Source organism: Vulpes vulpes, chromosome 9, assembly GCF_048418805.1.
Source record: "Vulpes vulpes isolate BD-2025 chromosome 9, VulVul3, whole genome shotgun sequence".
Lineage (NCBI taxonomy): Eukaryota > Metazoa > Chordata > Mammalia > Carnivora > Canidae > Vulpes > Vulpes vulpes.
Window position 1 is genome coordinate 59,221,932 of NC_132788.1, and position 25,670 is coordinate 59,247,601.

The window sequence follows — 25,670 nt, forward strand, 5'->3', positions numbered from 1 at the left end:
CCCTAAACTTACATCTAAAGGAGCTGGAGAAAGAACAGCAAATAAATCCTAAACCCAGCAGAAGAGAATTAATAAAGATTAGAGCAGAAATCAATGGAATAGAAACCAAAAGAACAGTAGAACAGATCAATGAAACTAGCAACTGGTTCTTTGAAGGAATTACGATTGATTAACCCCTGTCCAGATTTATCAAAAAGAAAAGAGAAAGGACCCAAATAAATAAAATCATTAGTGAAAGAGGAGAGGTCACCACCAACACCGGAGAAATACAATTATAAGAACTTATTATGAGCAACTGTATGCCAACAAATTAGGCAGTCTGAAAGAAATGGATATGCTCTTAGAGATGTATAAACTATCAGAACTGAAACAGGAAGAAATAGAAAACCTGAACAGAACCATAACCAGCGTGGAAATTGAAGCAGTAATCAAAAATCTCCCAACAAACAAAAGTCCAGAGCTGGATGGCTTCCCAGGGGATTTCTACCAAACATTTTTTTTCACGTTTTAAAACTTTATTTGCATATTAAAAATTGTGCATTCCAATAATTAAAATCATTTGAACAAAAAAATAAATGGCACTCTGATTAAACTGCATTTTAACAGCCTGCAAGATACCTTGGGCCAGCTTGGTTTTTTACTCTAGATCTCACTGTCCTCCCACCCAGCTTCTTCCTTCACCAACATGCAAGTTCTTTTCCTTCCCTGCCAGCCAGCCAGACAGGCAGATGGGAAAGGCAGGCGCCTTCGTTGTCAGTAGTTCTCCATTCTTTGATGTGAAAAGGGGCAGCACAGTCATTTAAACTTGATCCAACCGCTTTGCATCTTACAAAGTTAAACAGCTAAAAGAAGTAAAGTAAGAAGGCAATGCTTGTGGAATGTACAGTGCATATTGGCAGCGCTCGCCTCATTACGATTCGCCTGCTTGCTTCTCCTGTTCAATCGTTTCTTTCGAAGGCAGTGGATTTTTCTCTTGCGTTTCCGTCTTCTTCAATTTCGACTTATTGAATTTCTCAATCTCAGCCATATCGGGTTTGTCAGACATGGTTGCAGAGGAAGTGGAGCGAGGCGCACGAGCGAGCTGGAGAGAGGAGAGGGATCCGGTCTGCGCTGCGGTCGCTGCCGAATTCTACCAAACATTTAAAGAAGAATTAATACGTATTCTTCTGAAGCTGTTCCCAAAAAAATGGAAATGGAAGGAAAACTTCCAAACTCGTTCTATGAGGCCAGCATTACCTCGGTCTAAAAACTAGCCAAAGACCCCACCAAAAAGGAGAATTACAGAGCAATAACCATGATGAACATGGATGCAAAAATTCTCCACCAAGATACTAGCCAATATATTTCCAACAGTACATTGAAAGGATTATTCACTATAACCTAGTGGAATTTATATCTGGGATGCAAAGGTGGTTCAACATCTGCAAATAATATGATACACTATATTAATAAAAGAAAGGACAAGAACCATGTGATCCTCTCAATAGATGTAGAAAAAAGCATTTGATAAAGTATAGCATCTTTTCTTGATTAAAACTCTTCACAGTGTAGGGATAGAGGGAACATACTTCAATATCATAAAAGCCATATATGAAAAACCCATAGCAAATATCATTCTCAGGACGCCAGGGTGGCTCAGCGGTTGCGCGTCTGCCTTTGGCTCAAGTTGTGATCCCGGAGTCTCTGGATGAGTCCCACATCAGGCTTTGTGTGTGGAGCCTGCTTCTCCCTCTGCCTGTGTCTCTGCCTCTGTGTGTGTGTGTCTCTCATGAATAAATGAATAAAATCTCTTTAAAAATATCATTCTCAATGGGGAAAAACAGATCTTTTCCCCTAAAGTCAGGAACACAGCAAGGATGTCTACTATCACCACTGTTGTTCAACATAGTACTAGTAGTCCTAGCCTCAGCCATCAGACAACAAAAAGAAATAAAAAGCACCCAAATCAGCAATGAAGAAGTCAAACTCTCACTCTTTGCAGATGGCATGATACTCTATGTGGGAAACCCAAAAGACTCCACCCCCAAAATTGCTAGAACTCATACAGGGCTGAAGAAAGAGAAATTAAGGAATTGATTCCATTTACAATTGCACCAAAACCCATAAGATACCTAGAAATAAACCTAACCAAAGAGGGAAAGGATCTGTACGCAGAAAACTATAGAACACTCATGAAATAAATTGAGGAAGATACAAAGAAAAGGAAAACCATTCCATGCTCATGGATTGGAAGAGCAAATATTGTTAAAATGTCTATGCTACCTAAAGCAATCTATACATTCAATGCAATACCTATCAAAATACCAGCATCTTTGTTCACAGAGCTAGAACAAAGAATCCTAAAATTTGTATGGAACCATAAAAGACCCTGAAGAGCCAAAGGAATATTGAAAAAGAAAACCAAAAGTGGTGGCATTACAATCCCAGACTTCGAGATCTATTACAAAGCGGTAATCATCAAGATAGTATAGTACTGGCACAAAAATAGACATATAGATCAATGGAACTGAATAGGAAACCCAGAAATGGACTCTCAACTCTATGGAAAAATCCATATCCAATGAAAAAAGACAGTCTCTTAAACAAATGGTGTTGGGAAAATTGGACAACCACATGCAGAAGAATGAAACTGGATCACTTTATTTCCTTTTTTTTTTTTTTAAAGATTTTATTTATTTATTCATGAGACGCACACACAGAGAGAGAGAGAGAGAGGGGGGCAGAGACACAGGCAGAGGGAGAAGCAGGCTCCATGCAGGGAGCCTGATGTGAGACTCGATCCCGGGACTCCAGGACCACGCCTTGGGCCAATGGCAGGCGCTAAATCGATGAGCCACCCAGGGAATCTCTGGATTACTTTATTACACAAGTAAATAAACTCAAAATGGATGTAATAAACAAAAACAAACTAAAAATGGATGAAACACCTAAATGTGAGACAGGAATCCATCAAAATCCTAGAAGAGAACACAGGCAACAACCTCTTTGACCTTGGCTGCAGAAACTTCTTGCTAGACATGTCTCCAAAGGCAAGGGAAACAAAGGCAAAATGAACTATTGGGACTTCATCAAGATAAAAGGCTTTTGCACAGTGAAGGAAACAGTTGACAAAATCAAAAGACAGCCAACAGAATGGGAGAAGATATATGCAAAAGTCTTATTAGATAAAAGGCAAGTATCCAAAACCTAAAAGGAATTTATCAAACTCAGCACCCAAAGAACAAATAATCCAATCAAGAAATGGGCAGAAGACATGAACAGACATTTCTCCAAAGAAGACACAAACGACCAACAGATAGATGAAAAAATGCTCAACATCTACTAGGCATCAGGGAAATATAAATTAAAACCACAATGAGATACTATCACACACTGGTCAGAATGGCAAAAATTAACCACTCAGGAAATGACAGATGTTAGTGAGGATGTGGAGGAAGTGGAACCCTCTTACACTGTTGGTGAGAATGCAAGCTGGTACAGTCACTTTGGAAAACAGTGTGGAGATTCCTCAAAAAGTTGAAAATAGAGCTATCCTACAACCCAGCGATGGCACTATTAGGGATTTATCCCAAAGTTACAAATGTAGTAATCAGAAGAAAAATCTGCACCCCAATGTTTATAGCAGCAATGCCCACAATAGCCAAACTATGGAAAGAGCCCAGATCTCCATTGACAGATGAATGGATAAATAAGTGGTTTATATGTACAATGGAATACTACTCAGCCACCAAAGAAATGAAATCTCACCATTTGCAATGATGTGGATGGAACTAGAGGGTATTATGCTAAATGAAATAAGTTAATCAGAAAAAGACAGTTATCATGTGATCTCACTTATACATGTAATTTAAGAAACAAAACAGAGGATCATAGAGGAAGAAAGGAAAAAATAAAACAAGATGAAATCAGAGAGGGAGACAAACCACAGGAGACTCTTAATCATAGGAAACAAAACTGAGGGCTGCTGGAGGGGATGGGGGTGGGGAATAGGGTAACTGAGTGATGGACATTAAGGAGGGCATAGGATGTAATGAGCACTGGGTGTTAATAGAAGATTGATGAATCACTGATCTCTACCTCTGAAACTAATAATAACTATATGTTAATCAAATTGAAAGAAAGAAAGAAAGCAAGAAAGGAAGAGAAAGAATGAAAGAAAAAGAAAAACATAGAGAAGATTCAAATTATTAACAACAGACATGAACAAGGGGATCTTACCACCAACCTTACAAAAATAAAGAAGTTATAAGGTAATATTTTGAGCATTTGTATGCCAACAAATTAGATAACTTAGATGAAATAGACAAATTTCTAGAGAGACACAAACTAGTGAAACTGAATCTAGAAGAAATATAAAGGGACACCTGGGTGGCTCAGTCGGTTAAGCATCAGTCGATAAAATCTGGCTCTTGATTTTATCACAGGTTGTGATCTTAGGGTTGTGAGATTGAGTCCTGTGTCAGGCTCTCTGCTGGGCAGGGAGTCTGCTTGGGATTTTCTCTCTTCCTCTTTCTCTCCCTCCTCTCCTGTTGCTCGTGCATGCTTTCTCTCCCTCTTAAATAAAATAAAATTAATGTGAAAGACTAACATTAAAAAAATAGAAAATATGAATAGACCATTAACAAGTAAAGAGATTGAATTAATAACAACAACAACAAAAAACTTCCCACGAAGAAAAGCCCAAAACCAATAGCTTAACTGGTGAATTTCACTGAACATTTATTTTATTTTTTAAAAGATTTTATTTATTTATTTATTTATTTATTTATTTATTTATTTATTTATTTATTTAAGACAGATCACAGAGGGAGAGGGAGAAGCAGACTCTGCTGAACAGGAAACCACACCATGGCTTCTGATCTCAGGACCCTGTGATCATGACCTGAGATAAAGGCAGATGCTTAACCAACTGAGCCACCCAGGCACCCCTTTACTGAACATTTAAATAAGAATTAACATTAATGTTTTACAAACAAAACAAAATGGAAGAAGAAATACTTCCCAACTCATTCTTTGAGGCCAGTACTACCATGGTATTAAGCCAGACAAAGAAAACTATAGATTAATGTACTTTTTATTTTATTTTTAAATATTTTATTTATTTATTTATGAGAGACACAGAGAGAGAGGCAGAGACACAGGCAGAGGACGAAGCAGGTTCCCTGTGGGGAGCCCCATGTAGGACTTGGTATCAGGATCCTGGGATCACGCCCTGAGCCAAAGGCAGACACTTAACTGCTGAGCCACCCAAGTGTCCCAAGATTAATATACTTTAATAATAAAAACATAAAAATCCTCCACAAAATACCAGCAAACCAAATCCAGCAGCATAAAAAAAGGATTATACACCATGATCATGTGGAACTTATTTCAGGAATGCAAGATTGGTTCAACATACGAAAATATATACATGTAGGGGTGCCTCCTGAGCCACCCAGGTGCCCCTAAGTGGATAAAGTCTTTTAAAAAATCTATCAGGGTGCCAGGGTGGCCCAGTTGGTTAAGCATCTGCCTTCAGCTCATGGCTTGATCCCAGGTCCTGGGATCAAGCCCTGGGTTGGGCTCCTTGGGGAGCCTGCTTCTTTTTTTTTTTTTTCCTGCAATAGAACTTTTATTAAACATATGGATTTTGTATGAAATAGAAATAACATCTCTTTCTCCCCTTTGCCCTCATGAGGTCACGACTCTAGAACTTCATGTTCATAAAAACACACTTTCGGCAGCAGTCATGACAAGGTGAAGGAAAGTGCGATTCTGAAAATAACACCATATAGCCAACCAAAGGGGGGAACAAAACCAGGCAAAGGTTAGTGGGTTTTTTGGCTCGCTCCCTGCTGAAGGCCCTAGTTCTGCTCATCTTCTTTCAACAGGGAATGGTACAGGAGTAGAAACTCCTGAGTATTCTTTAAGTAATACCGCCCAACTCTCTTGGTAGCATGTCTCTCCCTCCCACTTCCATCTGTCCTGATGTTGTAAATGGCTGATTCGTAACTTTAAGAAAGTCCACCTAGGTTTATATTCTTGTCAACTGCCCAAAATTGAGCTTCATAAAAACAAAAATAAAAACAAACAAAAAGCCAGAGCACTAAGCTTCAAAAGGATTTTAAATGAGACCCTTTCTAGATGAAACCTACTCCCTAGAAGTCCACTGACGAAACATATGCACAGTTGGAGACAACAGATTATGAAATCCGGTCCAGCTGGAAAATACCTGGGGTACTCAATTAGATCCAGTTAGTCTGCATCTGTGGATTTAAGATGATCATTGTCCACAGTGGAATAGATGTGGCCTTCGTTGCTAAGAAAATCCACAGCTTGCTTTATTGAGGCTACAGACATGTGTTGAAGCTGGTTCTTGAGATCCTGAAAGTTTAATCCTTCAGGTCTTGGACAAGCCTTAATCAAATTCAGCACGTGGCTTTGGGCCACAGTGAGGCCATTTGCTGGCATGGAGCTATTCCCACCAAAGTTCCCTGTTTCACCCATTCCTGGATTGCTGATAGGTGCTCTCCCTGCTGGGGGCTGGCTGTTAGATTTGCTCAGGATCATGTATGCATTGACAACTTCCAGAATATGTGTGGTAAACTCATTCATATCCTCCAGAGGCATGATATAAAGGCTACAAGGCTTTTTTTTTTGTTCTGAAAAGATCACAGATGGCCAGCCAGTTTCACATACGTCTCTGGAGGAACCACTGTGTTTTCACTGCTGGCATCATCTGTGTCAACCCACTGGCGGACATCCATGGGTGCAGCTGTCATGTCATCTATTTTGTATACAATGTTGGTTGGGGCCTTCTCTGCATGTCTGATTATACCCACAATAGTGACTTGTGAAATCTCAACATTCCCAATTTTGAACATTTCATCAACCACAACCACTTTCTCTACTCTTTGTTTCTATGAGTTTGACTTTTTTTTTTTTTTAAGATTTCATATATAAGTGAGGAGCAGATCTGATGTACCTCTGATGAGAGAACATGTTACCACTCACAGTCTTGCCAAGAGGATTGGATCTAAGTCTCTGGGTCCAGCTGCAAATTTAAAGGATGTACAGAGGGCACAGCAGTGTGTTGAACTGAACCCTGAGTAAGCAGATAGCAACAGACTGTGGGAGATGCTACAGGTCCAATGATTTGGATGCTTCATAGATATAAGAAAAATTAAGGGAAGGAAAAGGAGATAAAACTTAAAATACACAACAAAAGTGTTTAAATGAGCAAGATTAAACCATAGTATCTACGGATGCACACTTGGATGATGAAACCAAAATAAAGCACAAGGAATGATTACTTGAGTGGGATAGGGGTCACTTTTGGAGGAAGAAGGGGGATGAACATAAGAGGGGCCTCTGAGATGGCTAGGAAAATTTTCGTTCTTGACTTGAGTGATACTTACAAGGGGTTCACAGTAGAATAATTCACTAAACCATACATTTGTTTTATGTAATCATCTGTATCTATGTTTTATTTTTACCATAAGAAGATTTTTAGAAATAGAGAAAATAAGGTTAAAAAAAAGGATTAAAGATGCCTGTGTTTTATTTATTTTTTATTTACTTAAGATTTTATTTATTTATTCATGGGAAACACAGAGAGAGGCAGAGACATAGGCAGAGGGAGAAGCAAGCTTCCCGTGGGGAGCCTGTTGTGGGACTCGATCCCAGGACCCTGGAATCATGCCCTGAGCCAAAGGCAGATGCTCAACCACTGAGCCACCCAGGTGCCCCTTTTAAATGTTTTTAAATTTAGTTTTAAGTAATCTCTACACCCAACACAGGGCTCAAACTCACAACCCCAAGATCAAGGGTCATAGGCTCTACCAACTGAGCCAGCCAGGTGGCTGAAGATGCCTGTGTGTGTGTGTGTGTTTTCAAATAAAAGAGAATGCTAGTGTATTAAAAATGTTTATCAAGGCATGATGTCTCACTTCCTCTTCATAAGATTAAAAATGCCTCTGGGGCGCACCTGGTGGCTCAGTGGTTGAGCGTCTGCCTTTGGCTCAGGTTGTGATCCCAGGACCCTGGGATCAAGTCCTACATCAGACTCCCCGCGGGGAGCCTGCTTCTCCTTCTGCCTGTGTCTCTGCCTCTCTCTCTGTGTTTCTCATGAATAGATCAATAAAATCTTAAAAAAAAAACAAAAACCCATACCTCTTGGTATTGGTGTCACGAAGATGAATATATTCTCAGTTGAAAATACCTTGGGTCACTCAAATAATCAAACAATAGCTGCGTGGTTTATATTAATAATGAACAATCTCAGACCTTGGTTACCCAGGCTGGGCATCTAGTTATATAGCCTGTCTCCCTTTACTGTAACAGAAGAAGGTGGTTGAAATGATTTCTAAGGTTTTTTCTAGTTCTATGAGTCTGATGATCATTTTCTTTTCTTTTCTTTTTTAAAGATTTTATTTATCAATTCACAAGAGACACACACAGAGAGAGGCATAGACACAGGCAGAGGGAGAAGCAGGCTCCACACAGTGGGACCGACGTGGGACTCAATCCAGGGACTCCAGGGTGACGCCCTGAGCTGAAGGCAGCACTAAACCACTGAGCCACCTGGGCTGTCCTGATGATCATTTTCATATTAATACTTAACACACATTTTTCTATATTTCAGCACACTGTAATTTATTTAAATGCATGCTGTGAAACACTTTTCTGAAGTAACTATACCTGCCATGATACCCACAGGTCTTCCCTTTACTCTTGGCTTTCTCTGGAACTATAGGCATCAATAGGGGATTAGTTAAATAAAGCATGGTACAGGGGTGCCTGTCTGGCTCAGTCAAAAGCACATATAAGGGACGCCTAGGTGGCTCAGTGGTTGAGTGTTTGTCTTTGGCTCAGGGCGTGATCCCAGGGTCCTGGGATTAAGTCCCACATCAGGCTCTCTATGGGGAATCTGCTTCTCCCTCTGCCTATGTCTCTGCCTCTTTCTGTGTCTCTCTCATGAATAAATAAATAAAATCTTAAAAAGAAACACATACAACTCTTGATTTCAGGGTTGTGAGTTTGAGCCCCATGTTGAGTGTCGTGATTACTTAAAAAAAAAAAAAAAAGTGTGGTGCAACCAAACTATGGATTCCTAGGCAATCATCTGAAAGGATGAGCCTTTTAGGCTCATATAGGATGAGCCTATTAGGACCTATAGTCCTAATATTGTAGATAAATTTCCAAGATGAGAGAAATAAACACATTTCAAACCAGTAAATGGTGATTTCAGTTTACTGATACCACGACACTGGGATTTGAAAAATTATGTGGAAACATTCATTTACCTTACCTTTAGTTTTCTCAGGGAACAGGATTTGGTGAATGGGAAAATTTTATGGAGGAACTGGGGACATGACTTTTTTTTTCTGACCTTTTTTGCAGTTTCTGAAAATTGTTTTATTTTATTTTTTATTTTTTTTATTTTTTATTTTTATTTTTTTTAAAAAAATTTATTTATTCATAGACACACAGAGAGAGAGGCAGAGACACAGACAGAGGGAGAAGCAGGCTCCATGCAGCCCGATATGGGACTTGATCCCGGGTCTCCAGAATCACACCCCAGGCTGCAGGCGGCGCCAAACCGCTGCGCCACTGGGGCTGCCCTGAAAATTGTTTTAAAATTGAGCATGTAAAAAAAAAAAATAAAATAAAATAAAATTGAGCATGTAGTGAGAAGTCCAGTTTGATGAATTTCCACAAACTGAATACTCTAATACACTCAACCCCTTGATAATGAATCAGAGCAGCCCCAGACCACAGAAACTGCCTCCTGCGCTCTCCCTCCCACCCTCACCTAGGGCAACCACTATCCTTATTTCTAACTGTGTTGTTAATTTTTTATGAGCAACATTACTTCTGCAATATGAAACATCAAAAGAAAATAGCCTCCAAGGATTTCATGTATTTATCCAACAACAAAACAACATTACCTATTCTAGAAACACAGAAATAAATGTGGGTCCTAACTCCAAGAAGTTCACAGACTAATGACTAATCAAATATCGGAACCCTAGTAAAAGCAGGAATCCACTCCTGCCAGTGCAAGGCAACACTCAAGGAAGCGAAGGAAGGTTTCACAGAAAAGTAGAGCTTAAAGGATGAGTAGGAGCTGTGTGTTGGCGGTTGCAAAGTGTGGAAGGCTGGGAAGAAACTTTGTAAGTGAGCACAAACGAAAACTAGCTCTTTAAAACACCAGTTTATGGGGCGGTCTGGTTACTGGTTAATCCTCTTGGGTTTGGCTTCTGAAGCCGTCAATCAGAATGACATCACTGTTGATCAGGTTACTCAGGAGGTGTACATTTGCTAGCCAGGGAAAGAGGAAAAGGAAGTCTTGGGAAACGGCTCCTGGTTGCCCAGGATAGGAAAACCATGCAGCGTATAGAGGCTGGAAAGCCATTAATTAAATTCAACCACTGTAAGAAATACATCTACAGCTTCAGTGTGCCCCAGTGCTGCCCCCTTTGCCAGCAGGTCATGGGCTCGAGGAAGCTGGAGGAAGCACCTGTTAGCATCTGCAATCCGTTTACCAACGGGCATCAAGAAAAATGTTCATTCCTCCTTAGACCAACTCAAGGGACGTTTCTTAGGTACAGTGTTTTTCTGAGTGTTATATTAAGTGATTCTGTAAACTTTTCCTTCTGTGTTGTAGTCACTAAAACTTTTTCTTTAAAGATTTATTTATTTTAGGGAGAGAGAGAGAGAGAGCGCGCGAGCGCAGGTTGGGGGGTGGACGGCTGCAGGGAGGGGCAGGGGGAGAAGGAAAGAGAGAGAATTTCCAGCAGACTCCCTGCCGAGCCGCAGAGCCCACTGCAGGGCAGACCGGCAGACACAGCCCCATGAGATCCCATGACTCTGAGTGGAAACCAAGAATTGGACGCTTAGCCCATCAAGCTACCCAGGCACCCTGAAAACTTTTTCTAATGTGTGCTACACAGTGTGAGGTTTGGTGGATAATCTTGCCAGTGTTTGGGCATTAAATCCTAACATGTAGGTCTCTTTATTTCATAAAGATAGATGGTGTACGTACTTTCCTAGATGAATAAGGGAAGGTCAAACCTGCTTATACAATCTTAAGAGAGGAAAACTGATAGCTTGGAGATTTTTTTTACCTATAAATTTTGTGCTAAGAGGCTAACTGGGAAAATGACCCAGTAGTTACTCTAATCAAAATAATTTCTTTACTGCGAGTTAGTCTGTAACTTCTGTGACAAAGAGGTACAATGTACAAAGCCTGAAGAAAGGCTATGTATAGACTATTCTGCATGGGGATGAATTAAATTGCAGACCAGAGGGGGTCTACCTCAGTTGTGGATACCACCTGACTTTTTTTTTTTTTTTTTTTTTTTTTACCACCTGACTTTAAGAAAGATTTCAGTAATCAAAAGAAAGGACTGTGCCTCCTGTGGAGTTTACAAATGGAATTAGAAGTGGCCCAGTGTGAGCCAGGTGTGAGAGCATGGGACACTACAGAATGATGGCATGTGCTTTAGGAAGTATGGTCATAAGCATCATTGTGACCTAGTGCTGAGACCTCCTGGCCTCTTTGAAATCTACCCTCTCAATTCCCATGTACCCTCAAGAGCACTGGTTTGGGATAAGACAATTGGAGTTGTCTATTCACTTCTCTGCTTACTAACTTCCTTAATTGATTTTCTTCCTGTCTTTACATGGGTGAAATGAACCAAAGTGTGCAGGGTACCTCATGCCTGACCCTCCCTGGATGACGCAGGGTGCAGAGAGAACAGTGCCACAAAGCCCCCAATTCCTCTCCCAGTTCAGCTCCAGCCCATCCAGAGTCTCTGTTCCTTATCTACAAAATGAGGGTCCTGCTGACCTTGCAGTGTGGTGAGGTTCAGTGGTAAGGGAGAAAAACCTGCCCCAGGCACCAGTTATGATGTTGAGCCAACATTGTTCTTTCCATCCTATTCTTATACTCAGTTCAGAACGTAACTGGCAGAAACTTTATTTCTCTCATATGAATGATGAAGCCCAATATGTTTTGTAAGAGCCCTTCATTCATACTGACTTGGAGTATTACCTGCTGGATCCCAAAAGCTTTTGAATGAAGTGATTAAAATTCAGAATTTATTTCCCATAACTTTGGTTCATTCACCAATCCTTACTTAGCAGCTCTGTGTGAGAAATGCTAGGGATGTCACTGTGATGGAGCCACAGCCCTGCTCTCTAGAACATGATAGGCTTTCGGTTGTCCCCTAATAAGCATTTATTTATTCTATGATGTGGTAGCAATACTGATGGGCCTGGCCTTGCTTGGTGATGTTGAAACAGGTTGTATGCCCTGGCATCCTCCCATCCCCTTAGGCCGGGATCTGCAGAACCCTAAGTAGTCCCCTGCCCACCAGACCTTCTGAGGCCAAATTCCAAACTGTTCCTTTCCCTTTCATCCAAATTCCAAAACCTCAGGACGGACTCCCACAACTCACCTTGAGACAGTTTCACCTACTTTGTAAGAGAGAACCTGCAATAACCCAAAGGAATCACTGAGGTTCTAATCAAACTGGGTTAAGATCTCTTAGGGCTGCCACATAGGGTTGTGTAGGTTGTGTGGACTGCATAAAGCTGCCTGACCAAGGTGGTTTTGGGTCTTGAAACTCAGTCTGCACTACACTTGCCAAGCCAAACACTCTGGGCAGAACTGCATCTGCAGGAAGAAGGGGCACTTTTTCTTAACTTATACAAAGGTGTTGTATGGGAGAGGAATGGCCCTGATGCTATGACATGTTTCTGTAGCATTCTATATTTTGCTCCCTAGGAGCACTTAGCTATTAAAAACTTGTTAAACTAAGTCTTCTGCAGAAATGAACAAACTCCAAGAGGATATAGACTCGTCAGTCTTATTTCCTGTTGTGCCACTAGCCCTTCACTTCAAAGGCCCACAGTTTATACCCCAGTAAACATCTGTGCAGGACTGGGAAACCAATGAAGGACAGGGGGAGGGAAGGAACACCTGGGATTCAGGCAGGAGACAAAGTGCAGCGATGTGCTCAGCAGTGATCTTTGGGTAGATCACACAGTAAGTGCAGTGTTGCACAGTCAGACCTGTAGTTTTGCTCAGTTTCATTCTCAGCCTCTGAACCCATGGGGTCTCAAAACACTCAGAGTGGCTGCAACAAGATGGCCAGGGGGATCACTCTGAAGGTGGGACCGCTGTTTGTGTTCTTGGTCATTTTAAAGCTTGGAACTGCTTGCTTTCATGAGGAACCTGCAGTATGATGAAGGAGCTTCATCCTTTAATGATTACCTCTGATTTATTCGACATCTGTATGTGGCAGGCACTCAACAGGCATTTTATTCGTCCAGCCAGCTTGCTGGTGGGGGTGGTGTTTATGATGTTCCCATTTTACAGATGAGGAAACTGAGATTAGAGAGAAAAAATGACTCGCTAGGAAGTGATGGCCTGGAATTGTATATGAAGGTTAAATCATATGGAGTCACAGGTTTATTTATTTTATTTTTTATTTTTATTTTTATTATTTTTATTTTTATTTATTTATGATAGTCACAGAGAGAGAGAGAGGCAGAGACAAAGGCAGAGGGAGAAGCAGGCTCCATGCACCGGGAGCCTGATATGGGATTCGATCCCGGGTCTCCAGGATCGCGCCCTGGGCCAAAGGCAGGCACCAAACCGCTGCGCCACCCAGGGATCCCTATTTTTTATTTTTAAAAGATTTTAGTTATTTATTCATGAGAGACGCAGAAAGAGAGGCAGAGGGAGAAGCAGGCTCCATGAGGGGAACCCTAGGATATAGGACTCGATCCCAGGTCTCCAGGATCACGCCCTGGGCTGAAGGTGGCGCTAAACCTCTAGCCACCCGGGCTGCCCAAGGAGTCACAGATTTAATGAACAGTCTCAGGTAAAGAGTAATTTCAGGAAACAAGGGCTGTCTAGGAAAAGTGGGTGTGGCTGCGGGCTACAAAGACCAAAAGACACAACTTTAGTTTTGATGGTAGAGGTCTACTGAGATGCACTCAGGATCCTTTCCCCAGTCAGCCTGATGAACAGGCTATAACCTCACCTATAAGTAGGAAAGAATGAGGAGCTCCTTCAACAACTGACCTTCAGGTGTACCCCTCTGCTGGGGAGCCGAGAGTTAAGCTGACTCTATGCTCCAGCAAGGCTGGCCTCCCAGCACACACGACCTTTTGAAATGGCAGGGGACGGAGAAGGGGGGCAAGAAAATCCAGGTAGGGGATCAGGGGAGTATTTTCTACCTCAAATGTACTCTTGGCTCAACCAGTTTTTGGTTTGGACTCTTCACGTTTCTTTCAGGGAGTATGATGGAAGGTCTGATCTTCACGTTGGAATAACCAACACAAATGGTGAGTGCACTGTCACTGCCTTTTTCTCTCTCTCTTTTTTTTTTAAGTGAAAAAGTCCTCACAATACCTAGTTAGGGGAGAGCGGTGTTTCCAGAGAAAAAGTGATGATGACAACATTTATGTAGGGAATTCCTCTTTTCCCTGGGTTCTCCTACCACACTAAAGGGTGGGCAATGCTACTCTGCAAAAGAGAAATACCTGGGGATCCCTGGGTGGCGCAGCGGTTTGGCGCCTGCCTTTGGCCCAGGGCGCGATCCTGGAGACCCGGGATCAAATCCCACATTGGGCTCCTGGTGCATGGAGCCTGCTTCTCCCTCTGCCTATGTCTCTGCCTCTCTCTCTCTCTCTCTCTGATGACTATCATAAATAAATAAAAATTAAAAAAAAAAAGAGAAATACTTGACAGCAACTTAGCACTGATAATACTAAGTATTTCAAAGCTCTTTAATGTTTTCTCAGCCAAGAGTATCGCAAGTCTGTTTTCTTTTCTTTTTTTTTTTTTTAAAGTTTTATTTATTTATTCATGAGAGATATAGAGAGAGAGGCAGAGACACAGGCAGAGGGAGAAGCAGGATTCCCTGCAGGGAGCCCAATGAGCGACTCAATCCCAGGACCCCGGGATCATGCCCTGAGTCTAAAGGTAGACTCTCAACTAGTGAGCTACCCAGGCGCCCTGTTTTGTTGGGTTTTTAAGAAATGAACAAACAGAAGTCTGGAGAGGTTGTAGTATCCATGATTTCTTGTGTTGGAACCAGAATCTGGACCCAGCCCACTGCCACTGGGGTCTCTAGGGACTAGGCAGGGGTCTCAGGGATATATCAGAGGATAGAGCACCTGAGCATGTGGTGGGGCCCACTGTTGTACACTTAAAAAAAAAAGTGTACATTTAAACAAAGCAGTTCCTTTAGCCACAGTTAGCTCTGAGGGCACAGCCTGGAAGCCCCGAAACCAGAACATTTGGTCTACAGGCAGAGGGCCTGGCACCTCAGTCACAGGGAGGTGTGGGCCTGGGGGTTAGAGCAAGGCTGGGCAGGGGGAGGCTGTGATCACAGGCCTCCCAGGTAAAGTCTGAATTCGGCTTTTCTGTATCCACTCAAGGCAGGAGAAACTGACCAGTGAACAGAAACCCAGGACTGGGTTTTTGGACTCAGATTTACCCACATGAGTTGTCAAATTTATAACCCTTTATCTCAGTGGAAATTACTGCTGATTTAAGGAAACAAGATAGACCCACTTGTACCCAGAAAACTTTTGGAGAGGATGATCCTTGGCTCTGTTATTGTCTCCATTTCCCGGGGGCAACTTCATGGTGCTAAAGAGCAGGGGGAGCAAGAACTGGGCTTCCCTGAAAGAAATGATTTACTGAGGGCAGGGGAGGCAGGGGCTCCAATACCCCTGACCCTCCCAGACTCTAGGCAAGACTCCATCTAAATCTGTCAGGTGAGTGGCTGCCTCCCCTGCTTGATCCTGGAAGGGAGTCCAGGGCCTCTCGTGATCTCTTAATGTTTGACAGTAATCAGAACGTACAATCTGGAGAACTTTATGTAAAGTTACTACAGGGGCTACTCATTTTCTGACCTCCTCTTATCACAGAGGTGCATTTTCCATTAAACTTCAGCATGACTCTAGTTTTCGTTGCAGGAATTGTGTATAATTACACCATGCACGGTGTCCAGCGAGATGAAGCAGGATGGGAGCAGAGTGTGAGCATCCCATTACTGCAGCCTGGCATGTTTGGACTGATGGATCAGTGGGACAAGTACCTGGAAGACTTCTCCAGCACCGGGGCCTGGCTGCCCCAGAGGTATGGGGCTGCAGGGACCACCTGTTCCTTGGCCTTCGTTCACCACACGGGTGTGACCCCAGCTCAGAGCACTCTTAAGCCATGTTTAGTTCATGTTGAGCCTGTACCAAGATGGTAGTACCTGTAACAAGTTGAAACAGGGGTTGAATTACTTTGGGTTTTCTGCAGAGGTGAGCCAGAAAATATTTACACAACAGAGTCACAGTATTTTAAGAACTGAACTGAAAGGACAGCTTACTACTCTAGCTATTTGATTAGATATTTTTACATACTTAACATTTAATATGTACAGCAAAGGCCATATTACATTCCCTTAAAATTCTTAAAAGATGTTTAAAATGTAAAAATACCTAACATTTTTTTTTATTTAGCACTTTTGAAATTTCTCAATTTCTTGCTTCCTCAACACTTTTGATATATAGTATACTTGTGGACCTAATCATTTTGAGGCTTCCTTACAATAGGTTTAGACACTGGGATACCCTAAAACTTAGAAATGGAATTCCATTTCTAGAATGTCAGTTCCCCCTGTTGGCAGTTTCTGTACAACTTGTCACGGCTCTGAATGTCTAGGCGAGTCCACTCCTATCCTACTTAAGTCGCAGATAGAAATAGCCCAAGCTGCCAAGTATCCCTCAGAACCACACCCCTGGGAGCTCTGTCGTCAAGGGGGCCGGCATAGCCAGTGTGCTAAGAGCCCGATTTCAACTCTGCAAGTCCCTTGGCAGCTTGATGGCCTGTGCTCGAGCAGCTTTTAAGCATAAGCCTTCCCTTCTCAACATCCTTGTTTTGTAAGGTATCAAGAAGACCATCACAACTGCTACAGTTACACCCTCACATTCATTAACTGCATTCTGACCACAGAAGGCAAGCAGCAACTGGACAAAGGTGAGTTCACGGAGAAGTATGTAGTTCCAAGGACCAGGAAGGCCTCCAAGTACATCACACTCTACCGGGCGATAGAGGAGCATGGCTTCTACGTGACCGACCACCCTGATGAAGAGACCACCTCTCCTGAGGGGAGTGGTTTCTGTTGAGTGAAGGACGGCATCTTTAGTGGCTACAAGGGATTTCTACGTGTTTTCAGTTGTGCTTAAACACAGTGTTAACAGCTTTCTTTTAAGCGTATTTCTAGTTACTGCAGCATAAGTATTTATGGAATTAATAAAAATTGCCCTGGGTTTTAAAACTTATATGCATTACAACTAAATTATCCTCATAATGGTTTAGTTTTTAAAAACTGAGGTTCCTTGTTACAGCATAAAGTGGCAGCATCTTTTATTCACAGAACAATGAAAATTATTCCTATAATTAAAGCCGAACAAATTCACCTTTCCATGTGAATCCAGAAAGTGGGGATTTGTAGAAAGGTGAGAGAAACACTATTTATTTAGATTTTATTTATTTATTTGAGAGAGAAAGGAGAGAGACAGGGAGGGAGAGGGAGAAGCTGACTCCCTGCTGAGCACAGAGCCAGATGTGGGGCTGGAGCCCAGGACCCTGAGATCAGGACCTGAGCCCAAGGCAGACATTCAACCTACTGAGCACCTACCATGTGCTTTTTAAATAAAAACAATCAGGGGAATTCATAAATTGTGTCTCAAGGGTGCCTGAGTGGCTCATTCGGTTAAGTGTCTGCCTTGGGCTCGGGTCATGCTCTCAGGGTCCTGGGCTCTAGCCCCACATCAGGCTCCCTGGTCAGTGAGGAGCTGGCTTCTCCCTCTGCCTCTGCCTCTGCCCCTGCCCCCATCTTGTATGCTCTCTTTCAAATAAATATCTAAAAAAATAAAAAAATAAAAGGCACATTGTAACCTTTTGACAGTAATAGTGAAAGAAGGAAAAAAGAAAAGAAGGGAGGGAGGGAGGGAGGAAGGGAAAGAAAAAGAAAGAAGAAAGAAAGAAAGAAAGAAAGAGAAGAAAGAAAGAAAGAAAGAAAGAAAGAAAGAAAGAAAGAAAGAAAGTAAGTTTCAGAATCTAAGTTAGGAAATGGGCTCCACTTCCTTATTAGCCTTTCTGAGCCTATATGCAAAGTGGATGGCAATTCCTTAAGTTAATCTGCTTCCATCTCATTTTATCTGACCTGACTTGAGGAGCCTGGGGTGTTGAGTTGACCAAGGCTAAGTACATCCCCTGCCTACTGTATTTGTTTATTTTTTAAACTATTTATTTAATCTCTACAGCCAGCACGGGGCTCAAACTCATAACTCTGAGATCAAGAGCTGCATGCTCTTCTGACTGAGCCAGCCTGCGCTCCTGCCCTGGCTACTTTATTATTTTTTAATTTTTTTTATGAAACAAAGTATTCTTATTGGTGTTCAATTTACCAACATACAGAATAACACCCAGTGCTCATCCTGTCAAGTGCCCCCCTCAGTGCCCGTCACCCATTCACCCCACCCCCCGCCCTCCTCCCCTTCCATCACCCCTAGTTCGTTTCCCAGAGTTAGGAGTCTTCATGTTCTGTCTCCCTTTCTGATATTTCCCACACATTTCTTCTCCCTTCCCTTATATTCCCTTTCACTATTGTTTATATTCCCCAAATGAATGAGAACATATAATGTTTGTCTTTCTCTGATTGACTTACTTCACTCAGCATAATACCCTCCAGTTCTATCCACGTCAAAGCAAATGGTGGGTATTTGTCGTTTCTAATGGCTGAGGAATATTCCATTGTATACATAAACCACATCTTCTTTATCCATTCATCTTTCGATGGACACCGAGGCTCCTTCCACAATTTGGCTATTGTGGACATTGCTGCTATAAACATCGGGGTGCAGGTGTCCCGGCGTTTCATTGCATCTGTATCTTTGGGGTAAATCCCCAGCAGTGCAATTGCTGGGTCGTAGGGCAGGTCTATTTTTAACTCTTTGAGGAACCTCCACACAGTTTTCCAGAGTGGCTGCACCAGTTCACATTCCCACCAACAGTGTAAGAGGGTTCCCTTTTCTCCGTATCATTTTCCCCATTCTCACTGGTGTGAGGTGGTATCTCATTGTGGTTTTGATTTGTATTTTCCCTGATGGCAAGTGATGCAGAGCATTTTCTCATGTGCATGTTGGCCATGTCTATGTCTTCCTCTGTGAGATTTCTCTTCATGTCTTTTGCCCATTTCATGATTGGATTGTTTGTTTCTTTGGTGTTGAGTTTAATAAGTTCTTTATAGATCTTGGACACTAGCCCTTTATCTGATACGTCATTTGCAAATATCTTCTCCCATTCTGTAGGTTGTCTTTTAGTTTTGTGACTGTATCATTTGCTGTGCAAAAGCTTCTTATCCTGGTGAAGTCCCAATAGTTCATTTTTGCTTTTGTTTCTTTTGCCTTCGTGGATGTATTTTGCAAGAAGTTACTGTGGCTGAGTTCAAAAAGGGTGTTGCCTGTGTTCTCCTCTAGGATTTTGATGGATTCTTGTCTCACATTTAGATCTTTCATCCATTTTGAGTTTATCTTTGTGTATGGTGAAAGAGAGCGGTCTAGTTTCATTCTTCTGCATGTGGATGTCCAATTTTCCCAGCACCATTTACTGAAGAGACTGTCCTTTTTCCAGTGGATAGTCTTTCCTTCTTTGTTGAATATTAGTTGACCATAAAGTTCAGGGTCCACTTCTGGGTTCTCTGTTCTGTTCCATTGATCTATGTGTCTGTTTTTGTGCCAGTGCCACACTGTCCTGATGACCACAGCTTTGTAGTACAACCTGAAATCTGGCATTGTGATGCCCCCAGCTATGGTTTTCTTTTTTAAAATTCCCCTGGCTATTCAGGGTCTTTTCTGATTCCACACAAATCTTAAAATGATTTGTTCTAACTCTCTGAAGAAAGTCCATGGTATTTTGATAGGGATTGCATTAAACGTGTAAATTGCCCTGGGTAACATTGACATTTTCACAATATTAATTCTGCCAATCCATGAGCATGGAATATTTTTCCATCTCTTTGTGTCTTCCTCAGTTTCTTTTAGAAGTGTTCTATAGTTTTTAGGGTATAGATCCTTTACCTCTTTGGTTAGGTTTATTCCTAGGTATCTTATGCTTTTGGGTGCAATTGTAAATGGGATTGACTCCTTAATTTCTCTTTCTTCAGTCTCATTGTTAGTGTATAGAAATGCCATTGATTGCTGGGCATTTTGTATCCTGCCACGCTACCAAATTGCTGTATGAGTTCTAGCAATCTTGGGGTGGAGGCTTTGGGTTTTCTATGTAGAGTATCATGTCATCGGCAAAGAGGGAGAGTTTGACTTCTTCTTTGCCAATTTGAATGCCTTTAATGTCTTTTTGTTGTCTGATTGCTGAGGCGAGGACTTCCAGTACTATGTTGAATAGCAGTGGTGAGAGTGGACATCCCTGTCTTGTTCCTGATCTTAGGGGAAAGGCTCCCAGTGCTTCCCCATTGAGAATAATATTTGCTGTGGGCTTTTCGTAGATGGCTTTTAAGATGTTGAGGAATGTTCCCTCTATCCCTACACTCTGAAGAGTTTTGATCAGGAATGGATGCTGTATTTTGTCAAATGCTTTCTCTGCATCTAATGAGAGGATCATATGGTTCTTGGTTTTTCTCTTGCTGATATGATGAATCACATTGATTGTTTTACGAGTGTTGAACCAGCCTTGTGTCCTGGGGATAAATCCTACTTGGTCATGGCGAATAATTTTCTTAATGTATTGGTGGATCCTATTGGCTAGTATCTTGTTGAGAATTTTTGCATCCATGTTCATCAGGGATATTGGTCTGTAATTCTCCTTTTTGGTGGGGTCTTTGGTTTTGGAATTAAGGTGATGCTGGCCTCATAGAACGAATTTGGAAGTACTCCATCTCTTTCTATCTTTCCAAACAGCTTTAGTAGAATAGGTATGGTTTCTTCTTTAAACGTTTGATAGAATTCCCCTGGGAAGCCATCTGGCCCTGGACTTTTGTGTCTTGGGAGCTTTTTGATGACTGCTTCAATTTCCTCCATGGTTATTGGCCTGTTCAGGTTTTCTATTTCTTCCTGTTCCAGTTTTGGTAGTTTGTGGCTTTCCAGGAATGCGTCCATTTCTTCTAGATTGCCTAATTTATTGGCGTACAGCTGTTCATAATATGTTTTTAAAATCGTTTGTATTTCCTTGGTGTTGGTAGTGATCTCTCCTTTCTCATTCATGATTTTATTAATTTGAGTCTTCTCTCTCTTCTTTTTAATAAGGTTGGCTAATGGTTTATCTATCTTATTAATTCTTTCAAAGAACCAACTCCTGGTTCTGTTGATCTGTTCCATAGTTCTTCTGGTCTTGATTTCGTTGAGTTCTGCTCGAATCTTTATTAACTCTCTTCTTCTGCTGGGTGTAGGATCTATTTGCTGTTTTTTCTCTAGCTCCTTTATGTGTAAGGTTAGCTTTTGTATTTGAGTTCTTTCCAGTTTTTGAATGGATGCTTGTATTGCGATGTATTTCCCCCTCAGGACTGCTTTTGCTGCATCCCAAAGATTTTGAACGGTTGTATCTTCATTCTCATTAGTTTCCATGAATCTTTTTAATTCTTCCTTAATTTCCTGGTTGACCCTTTCATCTTTTAGCAGGATGGTCCTTAACCTCCACGTGTTTGAGGTCCTTCCAAACTTCTTGTTGTGATTTAGTTCTAATTTCAAGGCATTATGGTCTGAGAATATGCAGGGGACGATCCCAATCTTTTAGTATCGGTTCAGACCCGATTTGTGACCCAGTATGTGGTCTATTCTGGAGAAAGTTCCATGTGCACTTGAGAAGAATGTATATTCAGTTGAGTTTGGATGTAAAGTTCTGTAGATATCTGTGAAATCCATCTGGTCCAGTGTATCATTTAAAGGTCTCGTTTCTTTGAATATGTTGTGCTTAGAAGACCTACCGAGTATAGAAAGAGCTAGATTGAAGTCACCAAGTATAAGTGTATTAATATCTAAGTATTTCTTCACTTTGGTTATTAATTGATTGATATATTTGGCGGCTCCCACATTCGGGGCATATATATTGAGGATTGTTAAGTCCTCTTGTTGGATAGATCCTTTAAGTATATAGTGTCCCTCTTCATCTCTCACTACAGTCTTCGGGGTAAATTTTAGTTTATCTGATATAAGGATGGCTACCCCTGCTTTCTTTTGAGGACCATGTGAATGGTAAATGGTTCTCCAACCTTTTATTTTCAGGCTGTAGGTGTCCTGTCTAAAATGAGTCTCTTGTAGACAGCAAATAGATGGGTCCTGCTTTTTTATCCAGTCTGAAACCCTGCACCTTTTGATGGGGTCATTAAGCCCGTTCACGTTCAGAGTTACTATTGAAAGATATGAGTTTAGTGTCATCATATCTATTCAGTCCTTGTTTTTGTGGATTGTTCCACTGAACTTCTTCTTAAAGGGGAATTTTAAGAGTCCCCCTTAAAATTTATTGCATAGCTGGTTTGGAGGTCACATATTCTTTCAGTTCCTGCTTGTCTTGGAAGCTCTTTATCTCTCCTTCCATTTTGAATGAGAGCCTTGCTGGATAAAGTATTCTTGGTTGCATGTTCTTCTCATTTAGGACCCTGAATATATCCTGCCAGCCCTTTCTGGCCTGCCAGGTCTCTGTGGAGAGGTCTGCTGTTACCCTAATACTCCTCCCCATAAAAGTCAGGGATTTCTTGTCTCTTGCTGCTTTAAGGATCTTCTCTTTATCTTTGGAATTTGCAAGCTTAACTATTAAATGTCGAGGTGTTGAACGGTTTTTATTGATTTTAGGGGGGGGGATCTCTCTATTTCCTGGATATGAATGCCTGTTTCCCTTCCCAGATTAGGAAAGTTTTCAGCTAGGATTTGTTCAAATACATATTCTGGCCCTCTGTCCCTTTCGGGGCCCTCAGGAACCCCAATTAAACGTAGGTTTTTCTTCCTCAGGCTGTCATTTATTTCCCTTAATCTATCTTCATGGTATTTTGTCTCTTTTTTCCTCAGTTTCCCTCTTTGCCATCAACTTGTCTTCTATGTCACTCACTCATTTTTCCACCTCGTTAACCCTCATTGTTAGGACTTCTAGTTTGGATTGCATCTCATTCAATTGATTTTTAATTTCTGCCTGATTGGATCTAAATTCTGCAGTCATGAAGTCTCTTGAGTCCTTTATGCTTTTTTCTAGAGCCACCAGTAGCTGTATAATAGTGCTTCTGAATTGGCTTTCTGACATTGAATTGTAATCCAGATTTTGTAACTCTGTGGGAGAGAGGACTGTTTCTGATTCTTTCTTTTGAGGTGAGGTTTTCCTTCTAGTCATTTTGCTCAGTGCAGAGTGGCCAAAACCAAGTTGTACTGGGAAAAGGAGAAAAAGAGAGGAGAGAAAGAAGGAAAGGAAAGAGAAAAAGAAAAAAGAAAAAAGGAAGAAAAAAAGAAAAAAAGAGAAGAAAAAGAAAGAAAAAAAGGGGTGGGGGAAGCAAACAAATCAAAAAGCAAACAAAACAAAACAAAACAAACAAAAAAACCCTCGGGGATGTATCTTCTGATTCTGTATACTTTAAGTCCCTTGACTTCCCCTGGAACTTGTCCGTCTCGCTGGTCTTCTGGGGGAGGGGCCTGCTGTGCTGATTTTCAGGTGTTAGCACTTGGGGGAGCTGCTCTGCCCCCTGCCTGGTGCAGGGCTCAGTGGGGGCTGTTTACCCCGTGAGGCCCCAGGAGGAACAACCGCAGTGGCGGGGCCAGCTCTGCAGCCCTGGAGTCAGCTCCCGCAGTAACTCCGGGGCTCTCCGTCAGCAGGGCCTGGGTGCTCCGGGGCGGGCCGCTGATCTGCTCAGCTCGGGGCAGGAGCGTCCTCGCTGTCCTGGGCCCTCCCGGCCTCTGCCTGTCCCGGGGGGAGGCCGGATCCTGGGCTGTGTCCCGGCGCCCTGTGCTCCGGGGCCTGCGCTGTTGGATTCGCGCTCCCGCCCTGCAGCCCCCTCCGTGGAGCCGCCGCCCGAGCCCCTCCGAGCTGCTCCCGGTCCCGCCGTGCGCGTTGCAGCCCTTAGGGAGCTCGGGGCGCTCTCCCGGGGCGCAGGTGCCTGTTAGTGTCCCCGGGAGCCCGAGGGCATCCCCGCCCTCCGGGGTCCTGCTCTAACTCCCTGCTGGCTCCTTTCCGCCCGGGAAGGTTGGTGCCCCTCCTGCTTCTCCGGGACGGGGCTCTCCTGTCCTGGGGACACTCGCCCCGGCCTCAGCCCGGCTCCTCACGGGGCCCCTCCCCCTTGGAGGCCTTTGGTTTCTTTATTTCTTTTTCCCCGTCTTCCTACCTGGATAGAAGCGCGAACTCTTCTCACTGTAGCATTCCAGCTGGTCTCTCTTTAAATCTCAGGCCGAATTCGTAGATTTTCAGGATGATTTGAAGGTTATCTAGGTAATTTGGTGGGGACAGGTGATTTGGGGACCCTACTCTTCCATCATCTTGCCCCTCTGGCTACTTTAAATGCAGAATTCAGTAAGAACACAATGAAAGGTCGACTTCTTTCTTTAATATCTTCAGGGGGAGGAAGGGGACAACTGGGATGAGTAATTATAAAGAAATGAGGTGGCTGTTGACAACCACATCAGAATTTGTATATCCAAATGATCATTGAGCTTTAAATAGCTAAAGAGCAAAACATTTCATCATTCCTCTCTGGAAACTGCCTCCAGAATTCACTTTGTTTTTGCCCAAATGTGATATACTAGCATACCTAATCTTACTCCCCAGCTATGGCACCACATAAATGAAGTCTAATTTCAAAAACCGAATCCATCTTCAAGGAACCAATAATTCATTCATTCATTCATTCATAAAAGACATTTAGAAGACTTGCCAGACTCTTAAAGCCTGTTTCCAAAGAGACATTTGGGTAACATTTCAGCACTTGGTAACTTCAGTGGAAAAAGATACATGGCATCTAATATATTTGCATCTGTAAGTTCAGGTACTTTAAAGAAAAATGAAACTTCCCACCCAGTCTATGATACCACTCTAAACAGAATCATGACTACTATTCTGTGGTGTTCAAAAAATCATAAAGATATCACAGGGTAAAGATGAAAAAAGTGCTGAGTTTGGGAAATATTCCAATTTGTCCCTATTCTCTTAACACACTATTTTAGGACTCTACTTTTCCTGTCTAGTTTAAAAAATTTTATTTAAATTCAATTTGCCAACATATATATAGTATAACATCCAGTGCTCATCTCAACCTAATTGTTTACCCCATTATTGATAATCAGAGCAGCTGCATTTAATGAGTATCATCAAGGATTCCACACTTGAATACACTTCTTAATCTTTCTTCCCTTTTAATCCTTAAGACCCCCTTGTGAGGTAGGTACTAGCAATGTGCCCATTTTACAGAAGAAAAGGGAAACTGAGGAAATGACTTGCCCAAAGTCACACAGTGGGAACATCAGAGATCAGACCTAGGTTTGACAGCAGAGGCCCTGCTCTTAACCCCTGGGCCACCTGGCAACCTGAAAGCAACCAATGGTAGCTGGGATGTGCTGCAAGTGGGTCACCGATTTGCCATCATCAGAGAAGATAAAGGAGAAAATAAAGATTTTGCTTGCATTGC

General features: G+C 42.2%; 3 protein-coding genes and 1 pseudogene across 4 annotated transcripts in view; 1 reads left to right on the forward strand and 3 right to left on the reverse strand.

The window, feature by feature from the left end:
* Positions 1-493: 493 nt before the first annotated feature.
* LOC112933660 (thymosin beta-4-like) lies at positions 494-1,129 on the reverse strand. Its single transcript, XM_072720272.1, has one exon. It carries the CDS (start codon positions 1,043-1,045, stop codon positions 911-913), a length of 135 nt encoding a protein of 44 aa, XP_072576373.1. The 5' UTR covers positions 1,046-1,129; the 3' UTR covers positions 494-910.
* Positions 1,130-6,124: 4,995 nt separating this feature from the next.
* LOC112933659 (replication protein A 32 kDa subunit pseudogene) lies at positions 6,125-6,869 on the reverse strand (annotated as a pseudogene).
* Positions 6,870-10,314: 3,445 nt separating this feature from the next.
* On the forward strand, positions 10,315-17,318 carry MKRN2OS (MKRN2 opposite strand). The gene is made up of 4 exons (XM_026016828.2): positions 10,315-10,586; positions 14,291-14,340; positions 15,982-16,144; positions 16,941-17,318. The coding sequence occupies exons 1-4, from the start codon at positions 10,369-10,371 to the stop codon at positions 17,179-17,181; spliced, it is 672 nt and encodes a 223-aa protein (XP_025872613.1). The 5' UTR covers positions 10,315-10,368; the 3' UTR covers positions 17,182-17,318.
* TSEN2 (tRNA splicing endonuclease subunit 2) overlaps positions 16,142-25,670 on the reverse strand; it is a 58,383-nt gene continuing 48,854 nt past the window's right edge. For both annotated transcript variants that reach the window (XR_003237716.2, XR_011994310.1), the window contains exon 13: positions 16,142-16,265. The gene's annotated coding sequence lies outside the window, so the exon portion shown is untranslated. The remainder of the gene's footprint in view (positions 16,266-25,670) is intronic.

Bases quoted from the DNA above. Each gene is read 5' to 3' on its own strand.
- LOC112933660 (XM_072720272.1), bottom strand. From the start codon at position 1,045: ATGTCTGACAAACCCGATATGGCTGAGATTGAGAAATTCAATAAGTCG.
- MKRN2OS (XM_026016828.2), top strand. From the start codon at position 10,369: ATGCAGCGTATAGAGGCTGGAAAGCCATTAATTAAATTCAACCACTGT. The intron at 10,587-14,290 runs GTACAGTGTTTT...CGTTTCTTTCAG, and splicing joins ACTCAAGGGACGTTTCTTAG to GGAGTATGATGGAAGGTCTG. The intron at 16,145-16,940 runs GTATGGGGCTGC...TTGTTTTGTAAG, and splicing joins GGGGCCTGGCTGCCCCAGAG to GTATCAAGAAGACCATCACA.